Source organism: Prunus dulcis, chromosome 1 (genome assembly GCF_902201215.1).
Source record: "Prunus dulcis chromosome 1, ALMONDv2, whole genome shotgun sequence".
NCBI lineage: Eukaryota > Viridiplantae > Streptophyta > Magnoliopsida > Rosales > Rosaceae > Prunus > Prunus dulcis.
In genome coordinates, this window is record NC_047650.1 from 11,759,697 (window position 1) to 11,787,590 (window position 27,894).

The following is a 27,894-nucleotide window of genomic DNA, read 5'->3' on the forward strand; positions in this document are numbered from 1 at the left end:
CTTGCAAGACGTAAGACAGTCGGACACCGGTCATACACAATCGGATCATCCGACTGTCTCACGCCCTGCAAAAACAAGACGTTAATTTAAGGCTAAAATGAACAACAGTATACTTGAGTTGAACCTACCATTTAGTCCGGCCCAATAACTATCAGTTAGAATTGGGCCTTTGGGATTAAACAAGTCTTTGTCATGAAATGGGGAATGGCTTGTAAAAAGTATTACCCATTTACAACATTTCATCAATTTATTTGGTACACGAATGAAGCAAAAGCATGGCCAGTTGCCAAAAAATTAATGTAAATTGAAAATGAACCCATTTTAAGACAGAAGAAACTTTTAAGCGCTGTCTGTATGCAATAATTTCATATCATACGAACCCAGTAAGTAATTACGAAATTTAATAATGAGTGAGAGTGTCATATATGGACTCCTAATGCAGACCTTCATATTAGCCACATAATTACTATTCATATGAATCATGTGACTAATATAAAAGTCCACATCTATAATCCTCATAGAACGACTCGTCTTGAGTAATTATAGCAGCTTCCACACCTTTGTACCTGTAGCTATTTCATGTCTCCGACAAGTTCATCAACTTAATAATTATCACGTGCAAATTATATATGTTTTCTAAAACGTGAAAGCTAATAAGGAAGAATTCCAAAAAATAAAGAAAACAATAATTATTGTGTGTTGTGTATGTATATGCGACAAAGAACTATTGGATGACATCATAGTGAGGGGTCGTGACTTCATTCCCCATTGCGCATTATGATGGAGAAGGAATTATTTTGTTCATGAAAAGTTTATCGAACCCCATGCATGCAAACCACGCATTCAAAACAAAACATAAAAGAGATTTCAATGGATTTTTCTAGCATGACGTTGTTTTATTGTCCAAAGTGTTGTTTTTTAGGATCCAAGTTGTACAAGATTGAGTAAACTTGATATTAAAAGAGTTGAATGAAATTTTATGCATGATCTCGTGATCTCGTGTGTGTGAATATTCACCGTATGTCCGGTACATATAAAAAGGGATTTGTTCTTTTGATGAAGTAATTAGCAACAAAACACATGGACAAGGAGACAAGGGAAGGGAATGAAAAAAAATCCCCAAAAAGGAAGTAGGAAATGAATAGAATAAGAGATGAGAATAGAAGAAAGAAAAGCTCTCAAGAAAGAAGCACTTTTAATCCCCACTACTACTACTACTACTACTACTATCACCACAAACCTCAAAATCTTAGGCGTGACATGCCTAAGTGGGGTGCATTATCATCATGCTACCTCTTACTTATCATACCCCCAAGTAGTAACAAACCCCCCTTTTTCATCCATCTCTACTACTTATCCCCACCACATCCCCACTTTTCTCTTTCTTTCTACCATTTTTATCATCGTCGTCTTCTTCTCGCACCTCCGCCGTCCGATCCCTCTAAAATTTTCACCTAATTTCTAATTCAAATTTAAATACCCCACTTAATTACGATTTATTATTGTAATTATTACTCCGGCGATCCACGAACGTTTGATACACCACCGTTCCGGCAGCCGGGAACTCATCAGCCGCGCAGCTCCGGCACTTGAACCCCAGCGGCTCCAATGCCCCCGCGACACGTGTCCACACCTCGTGGCTCTCGCACGTGGTCGACACGGACATTGTCGCCGGCCGGAACACCTGCACGACCTTCTTCAGCATCCGAACCACGTCTTCGCGGTCGTCGTAGACCGACCCGACGCACTCGAAGCTCGCGTAGCTGTAGCCGTCTTCCGGAGTGACGTGGATCGTGGAGTGGCGATCGCCGTCGATCCCGTTCATGGAGTAGCCGCAAGGGTCGAATGCGAAGTCGCAGATCAGAGCCCTGGGGTTAATTTGGGAAATCCCCGTGAGCTCCGTCATCTCTTTGCCGGCGGAATCACCGTTCTTGTCGTCGCCGGGACGGCGGAAGAAGTTGCGGGCGAGGTCGCGGTCGAGCTCGGTCATGCAGATTTCGAGGGTGTAGAAATCGTCTTCGTCGCTGTCTCCGAAACGACACGTCGTGTTCTGGGTGGACGCGGAGAACACGTGCCAGGCGTGCGAGGGGGTTTTGGAGGGCATGACGGAGGCCTTGCGGTAGCAGAGAGCAGCGGGGAGAGACTCTTCCAAGTAAACGACCTCGTTTTGGAAGTTGGTGTAGGGAAAGGGCTGGGCTCTTGGGAAGATAAAGTTCCCGCGGGTGTAGCGACAGGAGGAGAGGGTGAGGCCGAGATCGAGCGACGCGTGGCGGAGGAGGGGAGGGATGGATTTGAGGAGCTGGGTGGTCCCACAGGTCTTGATGATGATCTTGGTAGGGTAGACGAAGAGGCTGGACTCGGATAACACGTAGGCATCGAAGTAGTGATTGGCTACGGCCGAGACCACGGTGCATTGGACCTCATCTAGGACTTCTTGGATGGAGTCAAAGTCAAGAAGCCTGAGGCCAAGCCCAAGAGTGCCCATATTTTTAGGGTCATCCCCAAAGAAGTGTAGCTCCAAGCGCTTCTCAAACCCTTCAAAACCAGACACAGCCATTTGGGTTGCCACACAAACACAAAAACAAACAAGTACCCAATTGAAAAAGCACCAAAATGAAAGTGCCCAAATGAATGAACAAGTGGATACAAGTAGCAAAAGCTAGTAGGATAGAGAGAAAAATGGAAAGAGAGAAGGGTTTGTGGAGTGAGAGAAGTTTGTGAGGAATTGAGAGATGAGAGAGAGAGGTGGGGTGTGTGGAATTTATAGGTAGGTGGGTGTGAGGGGGGAGAGAGAGAGAGAGAGAGAGAGAGAGAGAGAGAGAGTGGGATGGATGGAGATTGGAGAAGGTAGCTAGGGGTAGTGAGGTTAGGGGGGCATGCGGGTGAGGCAACCAAGAATCATGATTGCAGGCATTATGAAGTGAATAAGGATGATGATATTGAAATGCCTTGCCTTGCCATTTTTATTTTTTCTGTGCAAAAATCTTTCTCCACAGTACAGCACAGCACAGCACAGACAGGTACAACAGGCAACGGAATTTATGCCCACGCCTATTTTTATTTTTTTTGGCTATAATTTTTTTTTTCTTTTTTTATAGATTTTTGTTCTGTTTTTTTGTGAATTCTCTCAACCCTGCACTTCTCCACTTACTTGCAGTCAGCAGACCGTCACTGTTCTCTCCCATAAGTGGTTGCAAATCCAACTATGCATGGCCAGTAAATGATTTCTTGTTTCCACTTTATTTCAAATCCATTTGGATTTAAACATTCACAAAAACATATTTGACCAAATGAATTGGTTTTTAATATCTCACATGCTGATTTGGTTGCAGAAAATTTGTCTGCAGTTTTCTTGACCATTTTGATTTTGCATGGTCTTCTGCTGTGGCAGAATCCATAGTTTTCATTGCTCTGGCCCTTGTTGTCTAAGAAATCAGCAGAAAAAACAGGGGAGGTCCTAGCTAGTAAATTGAATTGATTGTGCTAAGAACTGGGGAAATGAATTCAGAAGCAGCTTGTGATTAGCCAGCGAATTGTGAATAATGTTGTACAAGGACCATATCATGACCAATTTTGATGAAGATAATAAATATGTTTTTTTTTTTGGGGGAAACTTTTAATTGGGTTAATTGTGACTGTAGATTCAAAATAGGATGGGTCAAAATTCAGCATTCACAATTAGAAGCAATTATATCTAAGTCATAGCTTCATAAAACAGAGACATAATTATAGACTAGAGATAGATATGTTCTTGTTCCTATCCTATGCATGATAATAATTATTACCATTGCTTGCTGCTAAGCTCAATTTGCTTTTTATAGCTTTTTTTCTTGCAAGCTAATTATAAACACAAATGCGGGTTACGTCGGTTAGTTAAGGCACTGATGCAGCGTGATAATTGATTAGCTAAACTTTATCCCAAAATATGTAATTCTGGAATCCACCAGAAATATATGAGAAAACCTCAAGGTTTATTGATAAAATTGAAATAACAAAACATAACCCTAATCACCAGTGAAGTATGTTTAAATCCTCCTAGAAACCCTAGAAATAACAAAGGAATTAAAATAGGAAATAACAAAGTTTCTAAAAACTTTTTTTAAAAAAATTTAAAACTAGATTTCGGACTACTAAACGATCTTGGATGTTCGAAAAAGCCCATACATCATGGTAAAACGATGAGTTTTAATCCTGACGCTGTTCTCTTCGAATTGATCGGTCATGGACCTGATTCCGAGCTCGAAACCCAAATCTGCAGTTTAACAACTCCTCTTCAATTGCTTCCGCCATCTATTCTACATCAGGCAGTATGTCCATCCTCTTTAACTCGAGTTCAAATACCCACCTCCGTAGAGAACTCTAATGAAAAGACCTCTGATATGAGCACTCCAAATTTGAATATGAGGAGGTAGTGGCAAATGGAAAGGTGAAAAATACAGTATAAGATGAAAACAAACAACGGGTTGATAGGGACAATGCTGCCAATTCCTGAGCAGGATTGAGCAAGCAGATGCTGCTGAAGACAAAAGGTAGACGTGCCCAAAATATATTATAAGTTAAAAACAATAATAATTTCGTTCACAAAACCAAAAACAAAAGGAATCAGGCGTGGCTGAAAAATAATGAGAATATCCTTGAATTAGGGGGGAGACCAGTACGTTAAATCAAAAACCCATTCCTCACATCATTTTTATTCTCCATGCAAATTCATGTACCCAGCTACGGTGGCATTATCATCTTTGTATTTTCACCTTCAAATTAGAAGGGTTTCTTCAAACAAACAACTCATTTACACATGTTAATTAAAAGCTAAACTCTTTTCAAAAACGCTTGATAACGAACTTGTTCTAAGTTATGTCAAGATTGTATCACAGTCAAGATCAAGTTAAGACATGAGTTGAAAGCAAAATACGAGATCTCGATACATGTCTCGACTCATATATTCACTCTATTTAGATATTTTCAAACAAGTTGGTTTTTCCTTATTATAATTACCCCTCAAATAAATGGATCCTTCCCATCCCATGGCATTGGTATTAAAGCATTTATCCTTTGTTTAGCCTCACTTTGATTAGCAATATCAATACTTATTTCAACTTTGATTAGCCTAAATCTAGCAAAACTGAGGCCCCTATCATTACAAACTAACATACAGACCAACATCCAAAATAAGTTTGTTGGTTTATAATTTCATTCATCTACCAAGAGTACTGCCGACAAAAAAGAAAAATTATTTTTCTCACACAATGATTTTCCTGTTAATTTTGGTCAGACATAAAGTTGAATGGAGGTACAGTAACTCTGAAGGAAAAGGGGGTAATTAGTGTTTTTTGGGCTTTCCAAGGAAGTTTCATAGCCAGCCAGCACAAACTACTTCCTCCATCACATTTCTGGTTCTCCTTGGCTTTTAATTCAAGACTATTGCTGAAGATTATATATCAATAATTCCAAATCATGAACTAGCTATGAAGAAGCTTCTCCTCAAAATAGGTTTTAGGGTTAGGGTTATATGCACACCAAGAACATTGTCTAGTAGTATCTTCCTTATTTAAAAGAGGTCACATAGTCGAATCTCATTCATGTTCATTTGTTGATGAAATAAGTAGCTCAACGAGTTACGTTGTTAGATTCTAGTCTACACACACTCAAAGTTCGAACAAAAATTTTATTCGATGAACAATTGAAATTGACAGTTTGATAACATATGATACTAAATATGGTTGATAATAGAATATTGTCATAGATGACAAGGAAGATAAACATCAATACAAAAAAAGCAACCTTTGTAGGATAGGCACTAGGCTGTATGTATAGAGGTGAAAAATATAGAATTTAGAAAGGTTGGGAAAGCAATGATGGAAATATGTGAGTTTAGAATCAAATTTTTCTGTTCTAAGAAGAGGAATGATGCAGGATGTGTATGGCGTCATGAATAAATCTTATGAAAGATCGATGTGGCTGGCAGCCCCCATTATGACCACAATCCCACCTCTTTGTGCTGCACGCGCATCACCAAACTCAAACACTATCTCTCTCAAAGCCCACACCACACACTCTCTCTTTCTTCTGCACGCAATCTTCTTGCTGCTTAGCCCCAATAGACCTACTCGCTCTCTCTCTCTCTCTCTCTCTCCCCCTCAACACATCACCATCCACAAAAATGGTCAACCACTTAGCTTTGTTAGAATCAAATCTTACTTAAAAAGTCTCAACCAAACCAAACTATCAAGTGTCAACAAAGTAAGTACCCCTATCCAACACCTTTTACATGAGGAAAAGTTGGAACCAAAATCTTTCTCTTTAACTTCGACTTGAGACTAATTCATTCTTTTGAAAAATATAAAAATAAAAAACGGTAATTTGAAGGGACAAAGAAAGGCATTTTGAAAGACTTTATCTATAATCCTCATTTGGTCCCACTAACCCACCTTTTAAACTCTATTCCCTCCCCAAAAAGCTCTTTTATGAGTTTTGTTCCCATGATACAACGAACGTATGTAACGCTCCTCTCACAATAACCAGTCCTATAACGACATGTGCGAATATACGATTTTAGGGTTTATAACTAATGGTAGTCTAAAATGATGTAGATATGAACATAAGCTCTCCCAATAACCAATGGCATAATTAGCATATTGGGAATCTTACATTTAGGTCTCGTTCGGAAATATGTGTTTTTCCGAAGTGCTTCTATTAGAAGAAAGGAGACAGATTTATTGAAAATCCAAGTGTTTTCCGGATTACTAGATGAGCACACCTGCTAGGTGCTTTTCTAGAAAAAGCATTTGTGACCCAGAATCACTTACAAATTTTTCAACTAAACGATATTATAAATGCTTTTGATTGTCATGAAGCACTTTTAGCCATTTCGTAAGTACTTTCAAAAATAAATTTACACTTTCCTTGCTGATATGATACTTGTGTCTAAAATGACATCATTTTGGAGTTTAGCTAGAGTCAAACATTTTAGGTTTGATTATGAGCTTTTGTTTGATCCATAGGGTTGGAGGTTTGAAATCTATAGTGGTAAGATAATTAAATAGAAGCTTAAATCTAGTACACTATAAGCTTGGACACAAGTATACAAGAACACAAGCAAAGGATACAAAACATGTACATACACTCATTGTAGAATGCAATATTTTATCTCTCCTCCAACCCAAATCAATGAAATCATGTATATGCAACATCTCAAATCCTATATATAATTGGTCCCGGTCATCGCCCTTGTGCATCCCCCGACAACCACCATGAAAGACCCTACAAAGCTACACATCATCAACCATGTGTCCCAACTCCTTGGCACACTTGGTTGGCTCCCCCACTGCCTAGGCCCTCCATGTATTTCAATTTCGGGGCATGTTGCCCCCACCAGGCCCTCCATGGTCGCTCCATTTGCAATTGGTGGGACCAAAATGAATCATAGAATGAAGAAGAGGGCTTGCTCAGCCGCCATGTCATGAGTCTAACACCATGCTTTCACGCGCACAATAGGGTTATTTGAGATTGTGTGTTATGAAAAAAAATTATGTCACATCGCATCTTATAATATAAGTGAACGATTAATTTATATTTTTAAGTATAAATTTATAAATATATATTAATTACATGATGTGACGGTATATAAATATCAAATAATAATTTCTCTTGGTTAGTATTTATATGGGGTGTTTGTTTTTTTCTTTTAGCACTAAGGAGCATCCGTGAGTGCTACTGTACCATGCGCATAGAATTTGCCTAAATGTATATCATGTATTGTGTGGAGTCCACCACTCTCTCACTTGGAGTGCCATTTGATGACATGTTAAAATGTTTTTAGTGCACAGCTGAGCATTACAAGCCAACAAGGATTGGAATTTAGTTTCTGGTTCAGTTTCATCATGATCAAGTTCATGGGTTTTCACTCTCAAGCTTTTATAAAACTCCTTTTGGTTATGGAGATCAAGTTCATGTACTAAAAAAAAAGGACTGAAATGGTGTGGTTTGATTAGTCCCATTCATCTTCTTTGACTTCCCTTTTTTTGAAATTTTAAAGTGAGCCTTTACAATTGAATTTTATTTCTACGAAAGATAAGTTCAACATCAATGAATGTAGCGTATTATATTACTCCAAATTAACGTGTTTGTCTTCTCTTTAGTTAGTGTTCACTAAATTTTGCACAATATTCAAATTCTAAGTGGAGTTGTAATGCTATACTAAAAAGTGGTGAAAAAATCTTTTTTTTAAAGAATAAACGAGAATTTTTATTGACAAACAAACAAAAGTATAAAGCAATTATGTGCTGAATATGAGTAAATATTCTCCAGTGACCAAACGCAACAACATGTTGAATTGATATGGAGAGAATCTTGCACAACCCAAAAATGACTAAAAAATCGCCATATGTGATAATATTGATTTTCAAAAGGGTTAGAAGTGATTTTAAATTTATGAAAAGTAATCACTAATACAAAGTTACTTCTTTACCTATTAAACTACTGTTAACTTTCAATAATTCACCCATTGTGCAAAATTATTAGCTTAAACCAAGTTTGAAAATAACAAGTCAACCACATGTTAGAAGAACCTTGATGATTAGAGCCTCAAAAGGCCAATCAAATTCTCAAGTGGTGGACATGCCCAACTGTGTTTCTTTTAATATTAGCAAGAGTTTTACTAGTTAACTACATTTAAATCTCTATCTAGCTACCTTAGGCAATTTCAAGGGTTTATCCTAGGTTTGAGTATCTATACTCATGACCCATAATCAAGGAAGAAGTCACAAAATGAAAAAGAAAAAAAAAAAAACCCGCTTCTTCTTTTTTGAGGGGTTTTTTTTTTTAAAAAAAAAATTTATTTAATAAAAGTTTGGAAGGAGAGGAAATATGCTATTGGAGTTCGAACATGAGACCATTAGTCTACAGGTAAATGCTTTTACTATTGAGTTATGGACCTGTTGAATTTTTGTGGGTGGCGTTTAATATCATTAAAATTGGATTATAACAATTTTACTAAAACACTTTAATTAAGAGAAAATTAATTGTGATACATCCTAATCTAGGGGAAGGGTGATGGCTCCCACCAAAGAATGACATGATACATCCTAGTAGGTGCTAAAGATTCTGAAGCAAACAAGGCATGTTGGGGAGCTTTTAAGTGGCCATAATCTTCCAAGTCACAAACTGCCCCCACATTCTCACAAAAACAAAGCCCTCACCTCACCCAAGTGACCAAACCAAATTATAACAATAATTTTACTCTTCAACTCCTCCACTCTGTCACACACACCAGAAGACACAGTCTCCAAGTCCTCGAGCCCTGCCAAACCGAAATGCAAAATCTATCTCGAAGCTTGAGAGAGAGAGAGAGAGAGAGAGATCTTAATCCTCTATACACGCCACATCATTCCACTCGTGCTTCTTTTTTTTTTGTCCACAAAGCCCTCACATCACAGTTCGAATCTCTCTCAATTGCTCCACGCAAGCATCATTTTGCTGTGCGACTTTGTGACTCGTTTTCTTTCTCTTGCCTTGCCTCTCTGCTGTCTCATTCGCTTACTTTCCCTACCTAAAGGCCTCAAGTACATAATCCGCAGTAGTGTATTTTTTGTCCATTTTGCACAGTAGATTCCCAAGTTCTTATCCATTTCGCCAGCTCTTAACACTATTTTGACAGGATACAATTTTGTGTTGAAAAAAAGACTAGGACTGGTTTGGGGCACCGAATATGCGGCGGAAGACCACTTCTTTCAACTCCTCACAGTACATCGATAATGTCTCAATCTACATTAAGTGCGTTTCAGTATATAGTAACTTTTATCGCATGAGTCTATTTTCACTATCATAAAATAAGAAAAATAGACACATAATTATATACAATCAGATCTATCTAAGATTGTGCAGTCCGGTTCATATTGGACCAACTCGTAGTGAGTCAGTGAAATCCAGTTGAGTAAATTTTGGCAGTAGTGGACCCGTGAGAGAAGGAGAAGTGGGGAGTTTCAAGAGAGATTCATGTAATTGAGTGACTCCATTTCCCATGCCTCTTTTTTTGAATGAAGCCATTGGTAATATGAGTTTCTGTCCCTGAGAGAGAGAGAGAGAGAGAGAGAGAGAGAGGCAGGCACTTCAGGCATGGATATGTAAGCATGGAGGCCATCATGTTCCCTCTACTCCAAACCCCCTGTCCTCTCCAAAAGTTATATAATAATTATTAATAAGTTTTTTTTTAATTTTTGTTAAGCCAACCTACTTTTACATTTCTGACTCACTCAAACCCTATTTTGGGTTTTTGGATTTCACGAAGACAAATCTAGAAGATGCTTCTATTCTCTCTCTCTTTTTTTAATTTCTCTCACTTTTCCAATGAGTGAGAATGAAAAGTGTCATTAGGCTTTTGGCAATGGTGGACCAAAAGATAAAAATGCCGACATCTTGGAACTCTTAATCCTTTGTTTTAATACATGTTTAAAGCAGTAAACAAGATCCTAATTGGACTGTATCACCTATGATTACCTCTTGCATACTTCCAAAAGATATTGTGCTGTGAAGCATCTCATGCCAAACAATTGCTTAATTAATTTTTTTTTTTTTTTTTTGAGATCATTTCATATTAAGAGGGACGATAATACACTAACCCGAACCCAAAACCTTTCTTGAGAAAACAATTGCTTCAAACCACTACACTAATGAGTCCTTTGCAATTTTCTTGCTATTTGTTTGCGTCTAATGCTTCATTTCATTAGATGAAGAAAAAAGAAAACCAATAGTATTTAAATTTTTTTTTAAAAAAAATCTTATAAGCTGGTCTGCATGGATTGAAAATAAGATTAAGAAAAAGGGAATGTAACACATAATGATTATAATGTTGATATGTTATAAGTGGATTGATTATGTGCCTAACGTGACATGAATAATACAATGTATATCAGCAGCAGCAGGATCTCAATCTCAAGTTCTTAACGTTAATAATATATTAATTAATCACAGACAACTTAGGATTCGTACCAATATAATTTGTCAGATCTTAGACACTCCTGCATGCTAGATTAAAATATTTTATTTTTAAATATTCTACTAATTATAACTTATATTCAGCTCAACTAGCATGCAAAAGTATTTGGTCTTTTTGAATTGGAATAAGATAAAGAAATGGAAATTAAAATTGAAATCAAAATCAAATTACTTATCATGGCTGAATTGACCCTTCAAAGTTACTGTTAGGTTTGGGGTAAAACTTGTCTGTAAAAAGTAACAGGTTCTTTGTGATGGGGCCCTTGGCCTATTCAGCCCATTATATCAGTGGGCCCAACACTTGTTGATCACCCACCACAGAATCCAGCTATGACATGCCACATTCCAACTTGTTGCACATGAGTCGTTATATGGTGAGTGTGCTATATATAAACCATAGATGTGGACATTCATATTAACCAAATTATTCATTTGAATAGTAATTTTACTTAAGTTTAATGAAATGATCATATCATTAATATGATGATCCGCATAAGGAGTATATATGACACCCTCATTATAGAATTTCGTTGCATTACAAAATCATTCAATTGGTAGAGTGATTCTATAGTGAGGGCCCTAGATCATGTCACATCTCACAACCGTTGGATCAAACTAACCAAAATAATAATAATAAAAAACTTTGCTTTCTCCTACCCAAATTGGTGGAATTCCATAGTGAGATGAGACCCTATATCTTAATCGTCAGATTAAATTAGTTAATTTGATCTAACATTAAGAGATAGAATCTCATCTAAGGGCGTTAGAGAATTCTATCAATTTGGGTGAGAGAAAGCCAAGTTTTCTATTCTGTTTTTTGAAACAAAAGTTTTATCCGCTTTGACATTACCATTACAAGACAAATCAATACTTGGGCCTAAACTGTCTTAAAAGGGGTATTTCCAAAATCTTTTTGGAAATGAAACAAAGAACTATCAAGGAAGTAGAGAGGAATTTATACAAGTAAATATATATATATATATATATAATTTTTTTTTTAAAACTTTGGTATAGATGCATGGCAAGGACACAGTTAGGAAAAAACTAAAAACAAAATAAAAGGCAACAAAAAAATATCTGTAAACAAAAAACCTCTTTTTAACTTTTCGGCAACCCAAAATACTCGGAGGAAAGAAGGGCAATAAATCTTTCCCTTGTTCTTAGTCTTTTTTTGGCTTCACCAAAAACTCTCAAGTCTTCCTTAGTCTAAGATTTTCCGACCTTTTTTCTCTTCCTCACAATTTATGCTCTCTCTCTCTCTCTCTCTCTACCTACCTAACGTCCCTACCTCTCCCATGCATAACCCGCATTTCTAATGTCAATGGCCTCTCCTGCCTTTGCCCTTAGAAGCCTCGAAAGAATCCCAAAAAATTAATACCAAACGCCGTGACAAGATGGCGTCGTGGAGTACTTCAACCCCTCTCCCTATACTCCTCGGCCTCCTGTCCATCCTCCTCCTCCACCCCCTCACCACCACCTTCGGCATTCGCCTGGGCATCATTCACCGTCGATCCCCTGACCTTCCCGTCTTCCGTGAAGCCCCCTCCTTTAAAAATGGGGAGCAATGTGGCTCCAAGAACGCAGACGGCATCCACGTGGCCATGACCTTGGATGCCAATTACATCCGGGGCACCATGGCTGCTGTCTTCTCCTTGTTGCAACACTCAACATGCCCTGAAAATCTCTACTTCCACTTTCTCTCAGCGCATATTGCACCAGAGTTCTTTTCAAGTATAAAGTCTACATTCCCTTATTTGAACTTCAAGACTTATGCCTTTGATTCAAACCGGGTTCGTGGGAAGATATCAAAGTCTATAAGACAAGCATTGGATCAGCCTATGAATTATGCAAGAATTTATCTAGCTAATATCCTTCCACCCGACATGGGACGAGTTATTTACTTGGATTCAGACCTCGTTGTGGTGGACGACATTGCCAAGCTATGGAGTGTGGACATGGAAGACAAGGTGGTGGCTGCACCCGAATATTGCCAGGCAAATTTCATACAGTATTTCACCAATACGTTTTGGTCTGACCCGGATTTGTCAAAGACGTTTCAGGGAAGAAACCCATGTTATTTCAACACAGGAGTGATGGTGGTGGATGTGGATAAATGGAGGAAAGGAGGGTTCACACAGAAAGTTGAGGAGTGGATGGCATTGCAAAAGAGAAAGAGGCTATACAATTTGGGGTCTTTGCCGCCATTTTTGCTGGTTTTGGCTGGAAACATCAAGGCTGTGGATCACAGGTGGAACCAACATGGCCTAGGTGGTGACAATTTTGAAGGAAAGTGTAGGAGCCTCCACCCGGGTCCCATTAGTCTTCTGCATTGGAGTGGGAAGGGTAAGCCATGGTTGAGGTTGGACTCCAGGAAGCCATGCACCGTCGATCACCTATGGGCACCGTACGATCTCTACCATTCTTCTAGACACTTTCTAGAAGAATAAAAGAGGAGAGTGAACTGTGAGGAGAGAACATGCAAGTCAGGAGATAAAATGCAGATTCAACTACGCACATAACACATGCCTTGGTTGACATGTGCTCCGAGGAGGCAGAATCAGATCGGACCTTGGGTTCTTTGCGCCTTCAGCCTCACTATCGTCGGCTGGCTCCGGTAGTGAAGCTGGGGACCTGGATGGTAGAATTTTTTTAACTACTCTATGTTAGAATGTTGTTGCCAAGAGTAGACCATCCAATTTGTAAATGTTCATTAAAAGTCTTCTTCTATTGGTTACGAACCTGTAAATTGTAGTGGTTCGGGGACCAAATTTAAAGGACTGACTTGCAAACCAATGGTAATTAAGTAATTAACAGAAACAAGAAAACTATATGAGTTACATGAATGATCTCTTCAGAAATTTCAATGTCTGAAAGCCGTTCCATACGAATCACACCATAAACTTGAACTTCCGTATTTCAAACACCAACCCTATCTACGAACGAAGTGTCGGTCCCACTACACTCGGACTTGGAATACTGCTGAAACAGGACGACCCAAAGTTGAAAAAAATTGTCCCACCATAAGCATTGGACTTTAAAACACAAAGAACAGGTTTAGTCAAGATCAGGGTGTAGTCGATTAGACAAAGAACGCGTCGTTGACCCTGAATTTACATTTTAAATTCCTGAGTTGCCATCAATATCAATCCCCTATACTTTCGTTGCAGCAGCAGATGGGCACCTACCCAATGTATTCCACAAAATATAATCCCCAGAAGTAACCTGTTTACCAAGTGAAAGACCGACAAGTACATACTCAAATCTCACATTTAAATAATTAATAGTATCAGAAGAAAAGAGGAACCGAGAAGAATTTCTCTTATAGCCTTTGGAAATAACTCTGGTCGAACTAATTAATGAAGATTTGAAAATTATTTGTAGCTCTGCCATGATGATATTTATGCAAGTTTATACATGATACCCAAAAGTCATGAAAGAAAGACGCAAAATTAACTGCAACTACAGCATTCATGTCAGTGCCTCTACCATGCCAACATTTTTTGCAACATAGAAAGTAGAGCTCGAAAATGGAGAAGTCTGAAGAAAAACGTACCTGAGTTGAGAACTCCACTGGTGCTTTGACAGCTGGATAAATGCTCACCTGCATGTAGCACAAACAATTAAGAGAGCCAGCAAACAAGCAAATGCTATGCAGTTTCAATGTGTCAACAGGAAAACAGAAGTGATGGTCAGATTTGCGCATGCTGAGATTTGGAAAAGTGGATAACTCTGGTAGAAACTAGAGAGCATGTATCGACGTGGTAAAAAGAGGACATCTTAATTTCATAATGGGAAACTGAAAGATAGAAGTATATATAGCACCTAAATACAACAAAAAACACTCCTATTGTTACCTATTTCTGGGTTGCTGTGAGGAACTAGACCATGAGAGGAGAATTAAGGAAGCAAAACTTACCGATTTTGGATCAATTGATATTCCAGACAAGGAAGCCCCAACAATCTTGAAAGACACCTGCGAGTCGGAAAATGCCTGGCTCTGTTAGCTCCTCAATAAATGTCTAAACAAGTACAAAATTCCATTTAAACAAATTATGTGCTTGACTGGCTCGGAAAAAAGAAAAAAGAAATAAAAATTATGCTGGACATATTTTGCAGTTTCGTTACCTTTTTTAGTAAGCAATTCATTAAGATACACAAGAGCAAGAGTATAATAACAAAATGGGACCAAATCTAATTCCTTTCCCAACATTGAACCACTAGAATGGAAACAACATTTCCAATTGCCAACAGACTTTTTTTATAAGACATCATTCTTGGTTGCAAGAACTCCAACTAAATATGAGAAAAACATAGAGGAAGCAAATACCTTGGCGTAATTGTATGCATGCCAGCAAAATGGCTCCTCCAAATCAGCTGGCTGAAGATCCTTGCTCATTTTCTCCATTAGGAATTCATCTATATTTACCATACTATTATTGTTACCATCGGTCTCAATATCGCTATCTTCATCAGCTATGCTTCCAAAGGCCGAACTAGAAGGAGGTAATTTTTTAGGTTTCCATGGTGCAAACTGAACTTTCCCAGGGAAGGTTGCCTCAATACTTTTGGTGAGTCCCCTCCCACCCATTACAATCTTCCATTCCACAGAATGGTCTGTAGTGGAAACTATTCCAACGGATGGAGTGCCATCAAAAGATACAACCCTTCTCATCGGAAAAGGCATAGTCACAGTACAAAACTCCATAGTGAGAGGAGATTTGTAACCATCCATTAGCCGCAGTTTGAATAAGAAATCACCTTTATCTTCAGAGACCATCGACAATTGGTAAAATCCCTTTATGGGAGGTCCAAGACCACAGACTGCTTCATAACGCATTAGAACAAAATTGCCTAATGGTGGTGAAAACATCACAGCTTGCTTATCAATACCTTTTTCTGGAACTTGAGCACAAGGATGAAATGATAAAACTTCAATGTGATCTTTCAAGGGGAAGGACACATCAGGCAATCCTTCTAAATCTGCTCGACAATTGATTTGACCAGAAATTGATATACTATCTGGAATCTCGTCTCGGTCATACATAGCAGCATGGACAGTCTCATGAACTGAGAATAGCATTCTCTGTCTTCCTCTGTATAGGTAAGGTTTCCATGCTGGTTGCTTGAGGTCTGCTGGAGGAAGATCTGATTGTGAAAAGCCATTAACCTTAATGGAAATAATATTGGGGAAGCTCAAATCCAACGGTGTTCCTATATGTACGATCAACAAGCACATTAGACACAAATCAGAGACAACTAAAGGCAAGGTAATCCACCAAATTGCCACTAGTGATAACGATAGTAAAGAAATCTGAGATGAGAAATACCATAATAAAAAGTACCAACCAAAGGGCATTGAACTACTTATGAAAGTTCGAAGTGCATCTTTATCTAAAGTCCTAGAACCAGTCTTGTGAGCATCTGATGTAACAGTTCCTGTCACAGCACCACTGGAAGGGGTTGAGGATGCAACTGGTGCAGCTACAGGTTTTGCCCTCGAGGAGATGCTTGATATCCCTATACTGCCAGTTAGTGAATCTAACAGCCCACCCACAGATGGAGATGCACTTACAACCACCTCAGGTTCCCCCACATCGCCAGTTATTATGTCACCAATAGCATGTGCCACCATAAATGCACTAGGGGGAAAAAGAAAAAGAACTGCTTAATGTCTTTGGGGAAAGTCTTACATGCCAATTACAAGTAGAAGTCAGTTTATAAAAACATGCAAGCGCAGCTCCCTTCTGATGTAATGGAGGAAAGACATGTAGTGAAAGACAGAAAAAATGGAATCACTTGCATCCATTAATTGAAGGCAAGAACAAGAAATGTGTAAAAGAAGGTTTTTAATTTACACATACATCTGGGACACACTAATCTCATTATGCATTCTAAAAAATTTAATGTGCCCCATAAGTTTAATTCACAGGCACTGCTCATAGGTCAATTTACAAGTTGATTCCGAAATCAGTTTGATGTTGAGGAGAATGAGAAAACAACTAACACTTCTAAGTATGATATTCTTCCTAAAAAACATTGCAAGTAACTTACCATACCCTGTGATGGACGGAAGATCAAGCAGAATGGAAGATATACTGTCCTCCACTCCAACAGCATTGCCACAATCAGATCTATTACATAATGTCACATACGCCTTCAGATGCCTGGGCTCCACCAACGGAAATACAAGGATGACATAATGGCCCTTTGTGTGCAAGATTAAAGGCCATAGCACATTACTATCACCGTCCTCTTCTTTGTTTATATAAATTCCTATTATATGACGTGTAATAGGATCATCAAGCCAAGAATCCGAGCCCTCAGCTGACTGACTCACACGTACCCCAAACCCACGAAGAGACCCCTCCCTAAACACATTAAAGAAAGGGTTAGTAACATTGGAGAATCAGAAACGCAGTAAAGTTACCATAACCAACAAAAATCACTTGTAATATACATAATGCAAGAAACACATAAAACCCAACAAGCACGAGAGTGAGAGTGAGAGCACAGAGAAAAGCTACATACTACATGTAACTCATAAAATTAACATATTTAAATCAATGAAGCAGTATTAGCACATTTTCTTAGAATTCAAACGCACCGCCCTCATAGTTCAAGCTGTATAATATTTGTAAACACATTCTCACATGATTCGTATAGCTACAGCCTAAGAAAACAAAACAAGAGAAACAAGAAACAAAGCACAAATGGTTTTCGATTTTCAACTGACCTTCTCTTTCTATCTACAAATGCAGCAGCTAACTCTGAATCACTAGGAAGTGAAGTAAATACTCTGTAATTAAGATCACCCTCGGTAGAGGTCTCGTTTTCGCTCTTGCAAGTTCCCCTCCATCGCTTCTCTACCACCGGAAACCTCCTGAGTAGGAAAATTAAGAATAAAAACAAAATCAGTAAGACTCAGATTTCATAAATCCCTGTTTGGCTGCCAAGAAACCCAACCAACCAGAGAGTCCAGTTTCCAATCTTAGCTTTTGCACACCAATGCAGAAACAGATCCTCATCCAAGTGGTTGGCTTTAACTCAATCAAGTTAATAAAATAAACAACTTTTTGTAGCTGGGTTTTCCTCAGAAACCCATCAGGGCCTTGGATTTGAAAAGAATCAATAGCTTGGGTGCTAATTCGATTGGATTTTGGAAATTGAAGCAGAAAATTTGTATCTAAGATTAGCTAAGTTTGTGGTTGTGCAATATATATTGACAGGAGTATAGGTTAATGTGTGAAGGGAAGACCTGGAGAAAACGACGGCGTCGAGACGGTTGAGGATCCAGATGGCTCTGATGCTACAACCTCCGGCCATGGCTTCGCTTAGCAACTGACTAATCGAGAACTGAGAGAGAGAGAGAGAGAGAGAGAGAGAGAGAGGGAGAGACACAGCTCTACAGGTCCTGGAAATGGTGACAGATCTTCGACGCTCCGTTTTGGAATTCGTTGACAACGGCGTCGTTTCGAGGAAGATAATATTATGCAATACGTATTTTTCAAGGAGCCCCCCCAAAAGGATGTAATTAGGAAAAAAAAAAAAAAAACTTTCTTGTAACATTGCTACCCCAGCAAATGACACAATGATAGATAAAAAACAGTGATGTGTCATTGTGTTATTGGCTAGGAATAGCACTTGTCATCTCAGTTGCATGAGAGTTTCTCTCTTAATATAAGGGTATTATTCATTTGGTGCGTATTTTGTAGTGGTTGGACGATAATGCCCTTATTCTTTTTTATTTTTTAAGAACCTTTTCTTTTAAGAGGGGCGATAATATACTAAACTCACAAACATTACACGGATGCTAAGACTCGAATCAAAGACCTTGCCTAGTGGAGCAATTACTCCAAACCACTACACTTTCATTTTTCTAGATTGCCTTGGAAGTCTACTTTTAATTTTGAGATGGTGCGAAGGTAGATTTTTCCGTATGATGAAAAATATGGTCCTACTTTCTTCTACAAAGTTTAGTACTATGTAAATGATCTCTTCAAGTGAACTGAAGCTGCTACTTTATGATTGCTTAGATGATCTCTTCACATGGACTGGTGACGCTGCTACTGTTTTTATTATGGTTGCTTATGTTGTTGGGAGATGAGAGATTCTTTTTTATCATGTGCTTCCATCATGTTCTGGATATTGTGAATCTCTTCTTATGTTATATTATTCAAGTATGAGATATCATCATCTTGTGATTCCAAATGATGTATTAATTGATTATACAATACTTCAAAAGCCTCTTCTCTTATTGTGCTCAACTTGAAATTATGTGTTTCATCAAGTCTTCTTGCTAAAATATGAGAATAGATCTTCATGAAATTGGACTAGTATAATAGGTGCAAATGGATGTCATTGAACAATTGTTGTCGTGCCAGTGATGCTCCTCCGTATCTCTTGATATCTTCATTAATAGGAATATTAGTAGTTTCAAATTATGGGGTCCTTGGGTTTACTTCAGTGGTTGAGGTGCTCCCCCTCCCCTCATGACCCAATTATGGAGGAATAGATAGTTTATTGTGAGAAATAATTATGCCATGTGTTGCTTGTCTGGGTGTATATTAAGTAAAAAGTCACTTTTGGTCTTTGTAGTTTGGCATTCAACCATTTTTGACCCTCTAATTTCAATTTCGTCAATTTTGCCATTGTAGTTTGTATTTGTAGCAATTCAAGAACAAAATAGTGTTCTTTTCAATTTCTTTGACGGTGCAAGGGACAATGTTGTCAATCCAAAACCCTTTAGTGTAAAAGATTGTTTGAAACACTCCCCATCTCATATTAGGGCCTGAAATTCAACCACTAATCCCAATTTTTGAAGAACCCTAAAGTAAAATAGTCAATTTCAAGCCCTAATATGAAATGGGGAGAGTTACATACGAGCTTTGATGCTTAGGGATTTTGGGTTGACAAAATTGCCCTTGCACCATCAAAGAAGTTGACAAGAATATTAACTTGTCCTTAAATTGCTACAAATATAAAACTACAGGGTCAAAATTGACTGAAACTACAAGATAAAAAATGATTGAAATGCCAAACTACATCTACATGGTCCAAAAATAACCTTTAGCCTGTATATTATACTTAAACCATTCTGCATGAATACTTGTGAAACTAGATTGACTCTTCTCCATAGATAGAGATACAGATAGTTAGTTACAACTTTTTTAGTCTGGAAGGACCCCGAAGTCAGAAATAAGTTGACCTAAATTCTCGTTGCTCTCTCTTTTTTAGCCTTCAATAAAACTATCTTTCGTTTTTAATAACCCTCGAGTTAGGTCCTTATAACACATGGTTGTAAAAACACAAAAATAATGAGTGAAGATGATTGCCCAATAACTTCTTGTTGCTCAAATAACATTGGTGGAAAAAAATCGAATACAGAGGCTCATGTGTAAGAAAAATTCGAGTCTACTAGGAAAAAAAACAGATTCATACATATATTTCATTCATGTCAACTGACAACCACTAATAACACTCAAAATAATTACAAACATTTTGTTACAAACATTTATTACAATATTAAAAAAAGAAGTTGCCCCCCAAAAAACACAGGCAAAATATTTTGGAAACAAAACCCCACCAAAAAAAAAAAAACATCAGGCATGTGCGGATAACTGGCTTGTAACTTGAGAGAGGCGAGGATTTGGCTCCAGATTTTGCTCTTCGGTATTTTGGTGTTCATGTTCTGAATTCAGTAAGCGCAAAAGATGCACATAAATACAAGTGGAGTTTACAGGTCCACGCAAAGATAGGATATAACAGAGGCCGCCCTCCGTTTGGTCCTTGAGCTAACCTTACACTTCTCAACCAGGACCTTCTTTATGTCGGGGCAACTTGAAACCACAGTGGCTACTCCAGAAGAAGTTATACCCGGGCAATACACCATGTGGCAGGATGCAAGCATTGTGCAATGTTTAACCAGATGGTTTATACCAACGTCTGTTATTTGACGGCAATGAGACAGCACAATGTCCTTCAGGTTTGGACAGCCTTCTCCCAATTCAGCCATTGCCATATCCCCCAAATTCTTTTCAAAAGAAAATTATGTTAGATTGAAAGAAGGATAGTCGAACATGCCAAAGATATTAATACATGCGGAGCACGTGTATAGTCCACAATGATATTGCGTTTGCATCAATTATACTTGCCAAAAAGATAATATATGAAGATGCATCTGTTTGTTGGGAAGAATTGGGGGGGGGGAAGAGGAGAGAGAGGAAGAGAGAACACACCTGGAGAACACTGACGTCTAGGTAACTAAGTTGTGGGCACCCTCTTGCAATGGCTATCAATCCAGCATCACCAATTTGGTGGCATCCACTGACATTTAGATATTGTAGCGAGCTACACTGAGCAACAGCAATAAGGGCCTCATCCCCCACTCTAGTAGTAAAAGGTAAGGTTAGGCGATGTGCAAAATGATATACAATGTTATAGACATCATGAAGTAATATAGGTTGTAGATTCCGAATGACAAACATTAAAAAAAAGAAGTTAAATGAATGTTTGAAACAGCAAATTCTCAACTGAGCAGACAGAAAAAATAAGGATCTGACTTAGGAAAAGAAAAACAGAAATATTGTGTTAAAAGAAAACTTAAGAGAAACATACACAAGACGTGAAGAAACTTTACCTATCACAAAACCGGAGGCTAAGGTCTGTGAGAGACCTACAATTCTCTCCAACTGCTACAATTCCTGTGTTCCCAATCTACAACAAAGGCAACAGATATACATTGTGATCAATAAATCCAAATAAGTAAATGACAAATAAGTAATTTTTGACAGAACATATATAACAAAAGAATATTTTCAACATAAAAGAATACATTTCCCAGTAAAATATTACATTTCAGAAAAGGGAATATGATTCTACAATCTAACATTCTCTTATTCTTGCAACCTGAAAAATTGTTCTGCATCTAGAGTCCAAGAAGAATATTTTAACCAAGTAAAATTAACCAAGGAAATGTTAAATAACATGAAATTTTTGCAAAAATAACTGGGAACCTTGAGAGAGAGAGAGAGAGAGAGAGAACCTCATAACATCGACGAATGTGAAGTTTCTTCAAATTTCTGCAGCCTTTAGCTATACTGCATATGGCCTCATCTCCAATACTTGAGCAATCTACCAAGTGCAGAGCTTGCAAGAACTGACAGCCCCGTCCAACCTCACTGAGTGCAAAGTTGCCTATCCTTTGGCAGTATAACAGTGCTAACTCAGTAAGACGCCTGTACATTTTCAAAATGTTCAGATTAACTTACCATCGATACACAAATGGATACTTAAAAAGTCCGACTAGTAGGTTATTGACCCCAAAAAAACCATAGCCATGCAATTTCAGATGAAGCAAAACGTTAGAACCTAAGAAAATATGCAAGAAACATATGATGGAGTCTATGCAACTCCTTAACTACTGGAACGTATGGCATGACATCATACTCAGAAAACAGTGAAACAACTGTTTAGCTCGGTGTATTGAAGAACACAATCATCAATTCCCACTACTGAGCTAAATGTAAAATTTCCAAGGATACAACTTCTGAACGTACATAATTTTCCACCCACGGTAGAAACTAACTGCTAAACATTCATGCCAATTTTATCCATATAACACATTCAAAGGAAACTAGTGAAAGCATGTAGCTTAACGGAATTTTTCAACAATTTAGCAACATCTATAACTCAAACATGGCCTCCACTCAATGCATCCACACATTTACCAGCTAAATTAACAATTTATGTTAAGCTGAGAGAGCAACATACGGGCAAGATTTGCCAATGGATTCTAGGCCCATTGTTCCAATATTGTGGCACCCATTCACTTCAAGATGTGTAAGTTCCTTGCAGCCAGTTGCAATTGATTCCAAAGCATTGTCACTCAGGAAGTAGCAGTCACTAAGAATAAGATTTTTTAACTTCTTGCATCCATTCCCAATAGCACTTAAACCTCTGAAATGTACCAGACATGAAAACAAAGAGAGGGTTATTTAACTTTGTCAGCGGAATTAATGAAATGAAACAGACAAACGCAAAACTTCATATTGTTCTCAGTAATCTTAGGAAATAATGTCTACATGCACAATCTGAAGTTTACACAAGTTATCCCATGGATTTGGGTGCATTCAATGTGATACACTAGAGAAACAAATGCTGAAACTTGAGCAGGTATTCAGTATTCATTCCAAAAAGAGGCTCCAAATTGGAAAGAACTCAAAAAGGAACTACTAGGGATAAAAATAACAGGTTCGTTAAGTATGTAAAAGTAATTCCACTACACTAAAATATAAGTGAAACATCAACATGAGGAATAACGAGTACTAACTTATCAGTAAATCTCTGGAAGCTATACAGAGCCAACACCTCCAGCGACGGACAAGAAGTTCCCACAGCTGACAAAGCTTCATCTGTGACATTAATACATTGTAGCTTCATAGATTTCAAAGCAGGACATCCTTGGGCCACAGCAACCACCCCTTTGTTGTGTATGAACTCTGCATCCAAAGACAAGTTCTTGAGAGATTTGCAGTGCAGCCCCACTGCTTCCATTGCAGTATCAGTTATCTTTGCACAAGCAGCGATACCAAGAGACTTCAATGACTTCCCAACACCAAGCACTAATTCAACCACACATAAATCAGTCAATCCCTCGCAAAACCGCAAATTCAAATCTTCAAGCTGCTTGCAAGACTGTCCCACGGCAGCCAGGCCCTGATCTCCAACATAGCAACCCTTTAGAAAAAGAAAATTAAGGTTAGCTGGTGAGTTATGCAGCGGACTTGACATGTATATCAACTACCAAATTTCAATGTGATTCAATTAATGAAAAAGACCCCTCCTTTAATGAAAGCAAGAGTGCAAGCAGCAAAACGGTACCAAAAACAAAAACAAAAACATTGCACCGAAAATGAGAACAAAAGTCCCAATCTACAATGCCCATTGCCGAGCATTAGAATAGACTCTAGAAAAATGGTAATTCGTAGGCAATATAGAGCAATAACCAGAAGAGATTAAAGCCTAATTAACCAAAAGCTCACCTGCAAATCCAATGATTTCAACAATATACACTTTTCGGCGAGCGATATCAATCCGAGACTGGAAACATTAGAGCACCAGATTAAGCTCAACTTTTCGAGCTTCGGAAAGCCTTCACCAATAGCAGTCAACCCAGCATCCGATAAACTGCATGAATCAGACCCAGCATCAGGGGACCCATTTTTCTCGCTGGCACAATGCAGCTTCACCGACGAAACCGCAGCAATATCAGTCCTTCTCCTCCTCCCCTTGAAACACAAAACACAAAAACATTAAGACCGCGTTTGCTTCGATGAATTAGAATTATTCGATTTGTATTGAATTTAGGGATTGATTGATTACAGGGGGCTGACATGGAAGCGAAATGTTCAACCGCTCGTCAATGTGAATGGTACGGACGTTGCGAAAGCGGCCGGCGAGAAGGTCAACAACGAGGTCAGGGCTACCGGTGGCGCAGATGCGGAGGGTAGTGCGGCTGAGCCGCTCGAGTGCGAGCCACCGCTTGCAGACGAGCGAGCAGGCGTCGCGGCTGGGCTTGGAGTCTAGCCGCCCGAACATCTCGATGATGAGCTCGTCGGGAAGAAACGTGTTGATCTGATCATGGCCTCGCATCGCAGAGAAGTTGAAATTTCTGAGGCTCTGAGGATGCTCGAGCTAGAGAGAAGACGAGGTTTGGGGATCGAAGGAAGAAATGAAAGAAGGCGTGCGTTTGTCTTTGCATTTCTCGGGCGTTTCGTTTCTTTTGTTTTCGCAGGTTAGCGGTGGAGACGGCGGTTAAATTGCGTGGTTGTTTGTGATAAATGCCCCTAGTTGTTGCGTATAATTTCAATTATGTTATAAAACCAAATAATTGAGGAGAGAATTTAGAAGCAGAGAAAAACGCCTCAGATTGGTTTCTCTCTTCAGTATATTATCTATATCTTTAATTACAATGAGGGGTGAACCCTTTTGTAGGCAAAGCCCCTTCCAACATGTGGTGGGCTCCACTTTATCTTTTACAACACTCCTCCTTGGAGACCACAATACGGAATATGCCTCATTAAAAACCTTGCCAGTAAAAACCTAGTGGGACAAAAACTGGTCGAAGGGAAAAAGAGTACATCACCATGTGTAACATAAAATTCTGTGTATATTGACATGCGTGCGACACTGCCTCGTTAAAACCTTGCTAGGAAAAACCCAGTGGGATAAAAACCTGGACGAAGGAAAAAGAGTACATTGTGTAAAGGTCTTTATTGACAGCACGCTCCCCCTGATGCTTGGCAAAATATCTTTAAGCCATACTGTTGATCAGTTTTCTGAATATCATAGTTGATACTGTTTCTGTGAGTCAATAGTGTATGAAGGTCTTTATTAATACCACGCTCCCCCTGATGAATATCTCCCCCTGAAAACTTCATGACTAGCTTTTTCCAGTAAGCGACCATAGAGATTTCCAGAGTCTGCATATCTAATAACACTTGGGCTATTTATAAGTTCACTCAAAAATATGCCCGTATATGGTGTTGTGCTTAGATAACATCAAATATGCCTAACATTATCCCAAAATGATGGTGATGGAGTTGAGCTCTATCTGGAAAATACGATGTCCGCTCCAATATACTTCCGGAAAATCCTTAAAGTGTCCAACGGATAATCCTCATAAAAATACTTCAATATTTTCTTAGTATAAGCAAGAATCTCATTGGCATAATGCTCGATCTTTAAGTCGAGACAAATATGTCGTGAATTCTTCAGAAGCTTTAATGTGTTGCAAACACATTATAATCAATGTACTCACTGAGGTAATTTATGTACATTAGCATTGAGTACAGATTTTGTGCTTCAGGCACATGTCATTCAGGGACTTGCTTCATGCAATTTCAATCCTTTCAAGGATTTTGTTTAAAGCGATTAAACTTTATGACACATTATATATCTTTTACCCAGCTATTTATACATCTTTAGGGAATCGTTTCTGGCAATATGCTTCGTGCATTTAATAACCCTTAAAGATAACATGTTGGTCTCCGTAAATGTGCAATAAAGGGGCACAATTGAATCTATAAATATGGAGAAAACCCAACATTCCTTGTTTATGCCAAAAATATTGTGTCATACAAAGTAGGTATATTCCCTTTTATTCCGAACACCCAAGTATAACTTTCAGTATTAACATCTTTTGGGGTTCGTACTATGGGTTTGTTATTTGACGTTCATTCTCATCTATAATGGAATTGCCTCATTCCATTTTGGCCAATGATATTGTCGACATTTGATAATTGAACGTGGTTCCAATTAACACAGCCCATTGATGATTTGAGTAGCTACTCCAAAATCAAAATTTGTCATTCATCAATTCATGATCCCACCATTCTCATGTGCATGCGCATACATCAATTATAAGCATTTCTTTGCTTTTGGGTACCCAAGCCACTGCAGGGGGCTTTTATTATGTGAGAATGTGGATTATAACCTCCAATGGAGCGTTATTTTATAGTATGGCGTGGATAATCTCCATTTAGGGAGTTGGAACATTTAGAACCATATATCTGTCATGCTGCAGGCATGCCACAGATTAATACATACATGTCAATTAATTTCTGGGACTTTAACCCATACAATTTGCTACGCATTAGGCGTGCACAATATCAATATTGACATGTCAAAGGATTGTCCTTTCGGGACTTCAATCCACATCATTTGCTACGCAACAGGCGTGCATCATATTGATCACTGCTATACCCATATTTTGTTCTTATGGGACTTTAATCTGTGCAGTGTATTATCAATGTATCCAACTTGCAATCTGTAAAATTTGCGTTAATAATTCATGGATACATACAAGCCATTCTTTTGGAACGGACTTATCTCCCCATTTGATTACCTTTCAAGATAAAATATCAAATAAGTATATAAGCATAAAATAACACAAGTATTGCTTACATCCTTAGGTGGGAGAAACTTTTCTCAAGTATTATTCAAACTCGTATCGGCCCAGTAAATATAATGTAGCGCTTGATGATCTAGTTATATCCTGCAAGAGCAAAAATCACAATTCTTCTCTCTGTCAAAAAAACAAATAACCCTCAGAGTTAGGATCACCGCATGGATTCTTTCTTCGGATGTTCATTCTAAAGAAATAAAATCCCTTATGAACAGAGAGTTATAAAAAGAAAGAAAAGATACAAAAATTGTGATATTGATTGCAAGGTAAGGTAAGCAATCAAGGAAGGAAGCTGGTGGGAGCAGAAAACAAGCTCTCAATTCCCTTAGTCTAGAAGGACCTCAGGAGATTAGAGCATAAGGCCGCCTTCACAGTTCCCTGATGTAGCGGAAACGTGATCAGGGATAGTCTCGCTTCCTGAATGGATGATCATAGATAGTCTTGCTTCTCGGGCATATTGAGTGCTCACTGACAAGAAAAACAAGTAGATATCGCATCACTAGGTATGGAGAAAACTGGATGTCTTCTGCAAAGAAAATTTCGTTAGTAACACATTTATACACAAATAAGAGGAATAGGTAGAACCGGTGAATTTCAAATTAACCATAGGAAAATTGCGAGATTCTCGGGGTGCTTTTGAAAAAATAGCTCCGTGAAATCCGCAAAGCAAGATCGGCTTTGACGAAAATAATACTTGAAAACGCCGAAAGTGCCGACAGCCATTATTAGAGGCCGCGTGAAGTTTTGGAATCTGGGAAAGAAAAAGATAATATGGGGATCCGAGAAGATATTGGGATCCTGGAAATGTTGCCACATTTTCGTCTATAGATATTGCCTTTGCAAAACTTGATTGAGCAACTGCGTTTCAACTCAACTTTGTTTCAACTCAACTTCCTTCATTTTCTGAAACTTTAGTTTTTGTAAGACTTTCTTTGAAA

The 27,894-nt window shown here is 38.4% G+C and overlaps 4 protein-coding genes across 5 annotated transcripts; 1 reads left to right on the forward strand and 3 right to left on the reverse strand.

Annotated features, from left to right (window-relative positions):
• Positions 1-1,032: 1,032 nt before the first annotated feature.
• LOC117614454 (S-adenosylmethionine decarboxylase proenzyme 4) lies at positions 1,033-2,744 on the reverse strand. Its single transcript, XM_034343270.1, has one exon. The coding sequence runs from the start codon at positions 2,555-2,557 to the stop codon at positions 1,490-1,492; it is 1,068 nt and encodes a 355-aa protein (XP_034199161.1). The 5' UTR covers positions 2,558-2,744; the 3' UTR covers positions 1,033-1,489.
• A 9,536-nt stretch (positions 2,745-12,280) lies between these two features.
• LOC117632199 (probable galacturonosyltransferase-like 4) lies at positions 12,281-13,730 on the forward strand. Its single transcript, XM_034365629.1, has one exon. It carries the CDS (start codon positions 12,387-12,389, stop codon positions 13,437-13,439), a length of 1,053 nt encoding a protein of 350 aa, XP_034221520.1. The 5' UTR covers positions 12,281-12,386; the 3' UTR covers positions 13,440-13,730.
• A 75-nt stretch (positions 13,731-13,805) lies between these two features.
• Positions 13,806-18,405, reverse strand: LOC117632184 (AP-5 complex subunit mu). Of its 2 annotated transcripts, XM_034365609.1 has the most exons (8): positions 18,248-18,357; positions 17,726-17,872; positions 17,049-17,360; positions 16,339-16,631; positions 15,320-16,203; positions 14,909-14,965; positions 14,546-14,593; positions 13,806-14,214 (listed from the first exon to the last, which is right to left on the reverse strand). In XM_034365609.1, exons 1-8 carry the CDS (start codon positions 18,313-18,315, stop codon positions 14,143-14,145), a joined length of 1,881 nt encoding a protein of 626 aa, XP_034221500.1. In that variant the 5' UTR covers positions 18,316-18,357; the 3' UTR covers positions 13,806-14,142. The 2 variants fall into 2 exon arrangements, with proteins under 2 accessions (XP_034221500.1, XP_034221508.1); XM_034365617.1 differs by lacking the exon at positions 16,339-16,631 and having other exon boundaries at positions 13,910-14,214; positions 17,044-17,360; positions 18,248-18,405.
• A 1,997-nt stretch (positions 18,406-20,402) lies between these two features.
• On the reverse strand, positions 20,403-24,881 carry LOC117616297 (F-box/LRR-repeat protein 4). The gene is made up of 8 exons (XM_034345557.1): positions 24,373-24,881; positions 24,033-24,278; positions 23,321-23,727; positions 22,762-22,947; positions 22,034-22,226; positions 21,629-21,705; positions 21,228-21,378; positions 20,403-21,022 (listed from the first exon to the last, which is right to left on the reverse strand). Exons 1-8 carry the CDS (start codon positions 24,640-24,642, stop codon positions 20,726-20,728), a joined length of 1,827 nt encoding a protein of 608 aa, XP_034201448.1. The 5' UTR covers positions 24,643-24,881; the 3' UTR covers positions 20,403-20,725.
• Between the last annotated feature and the right edge of the window lie 3,013 nt (positions 24,882-27,894).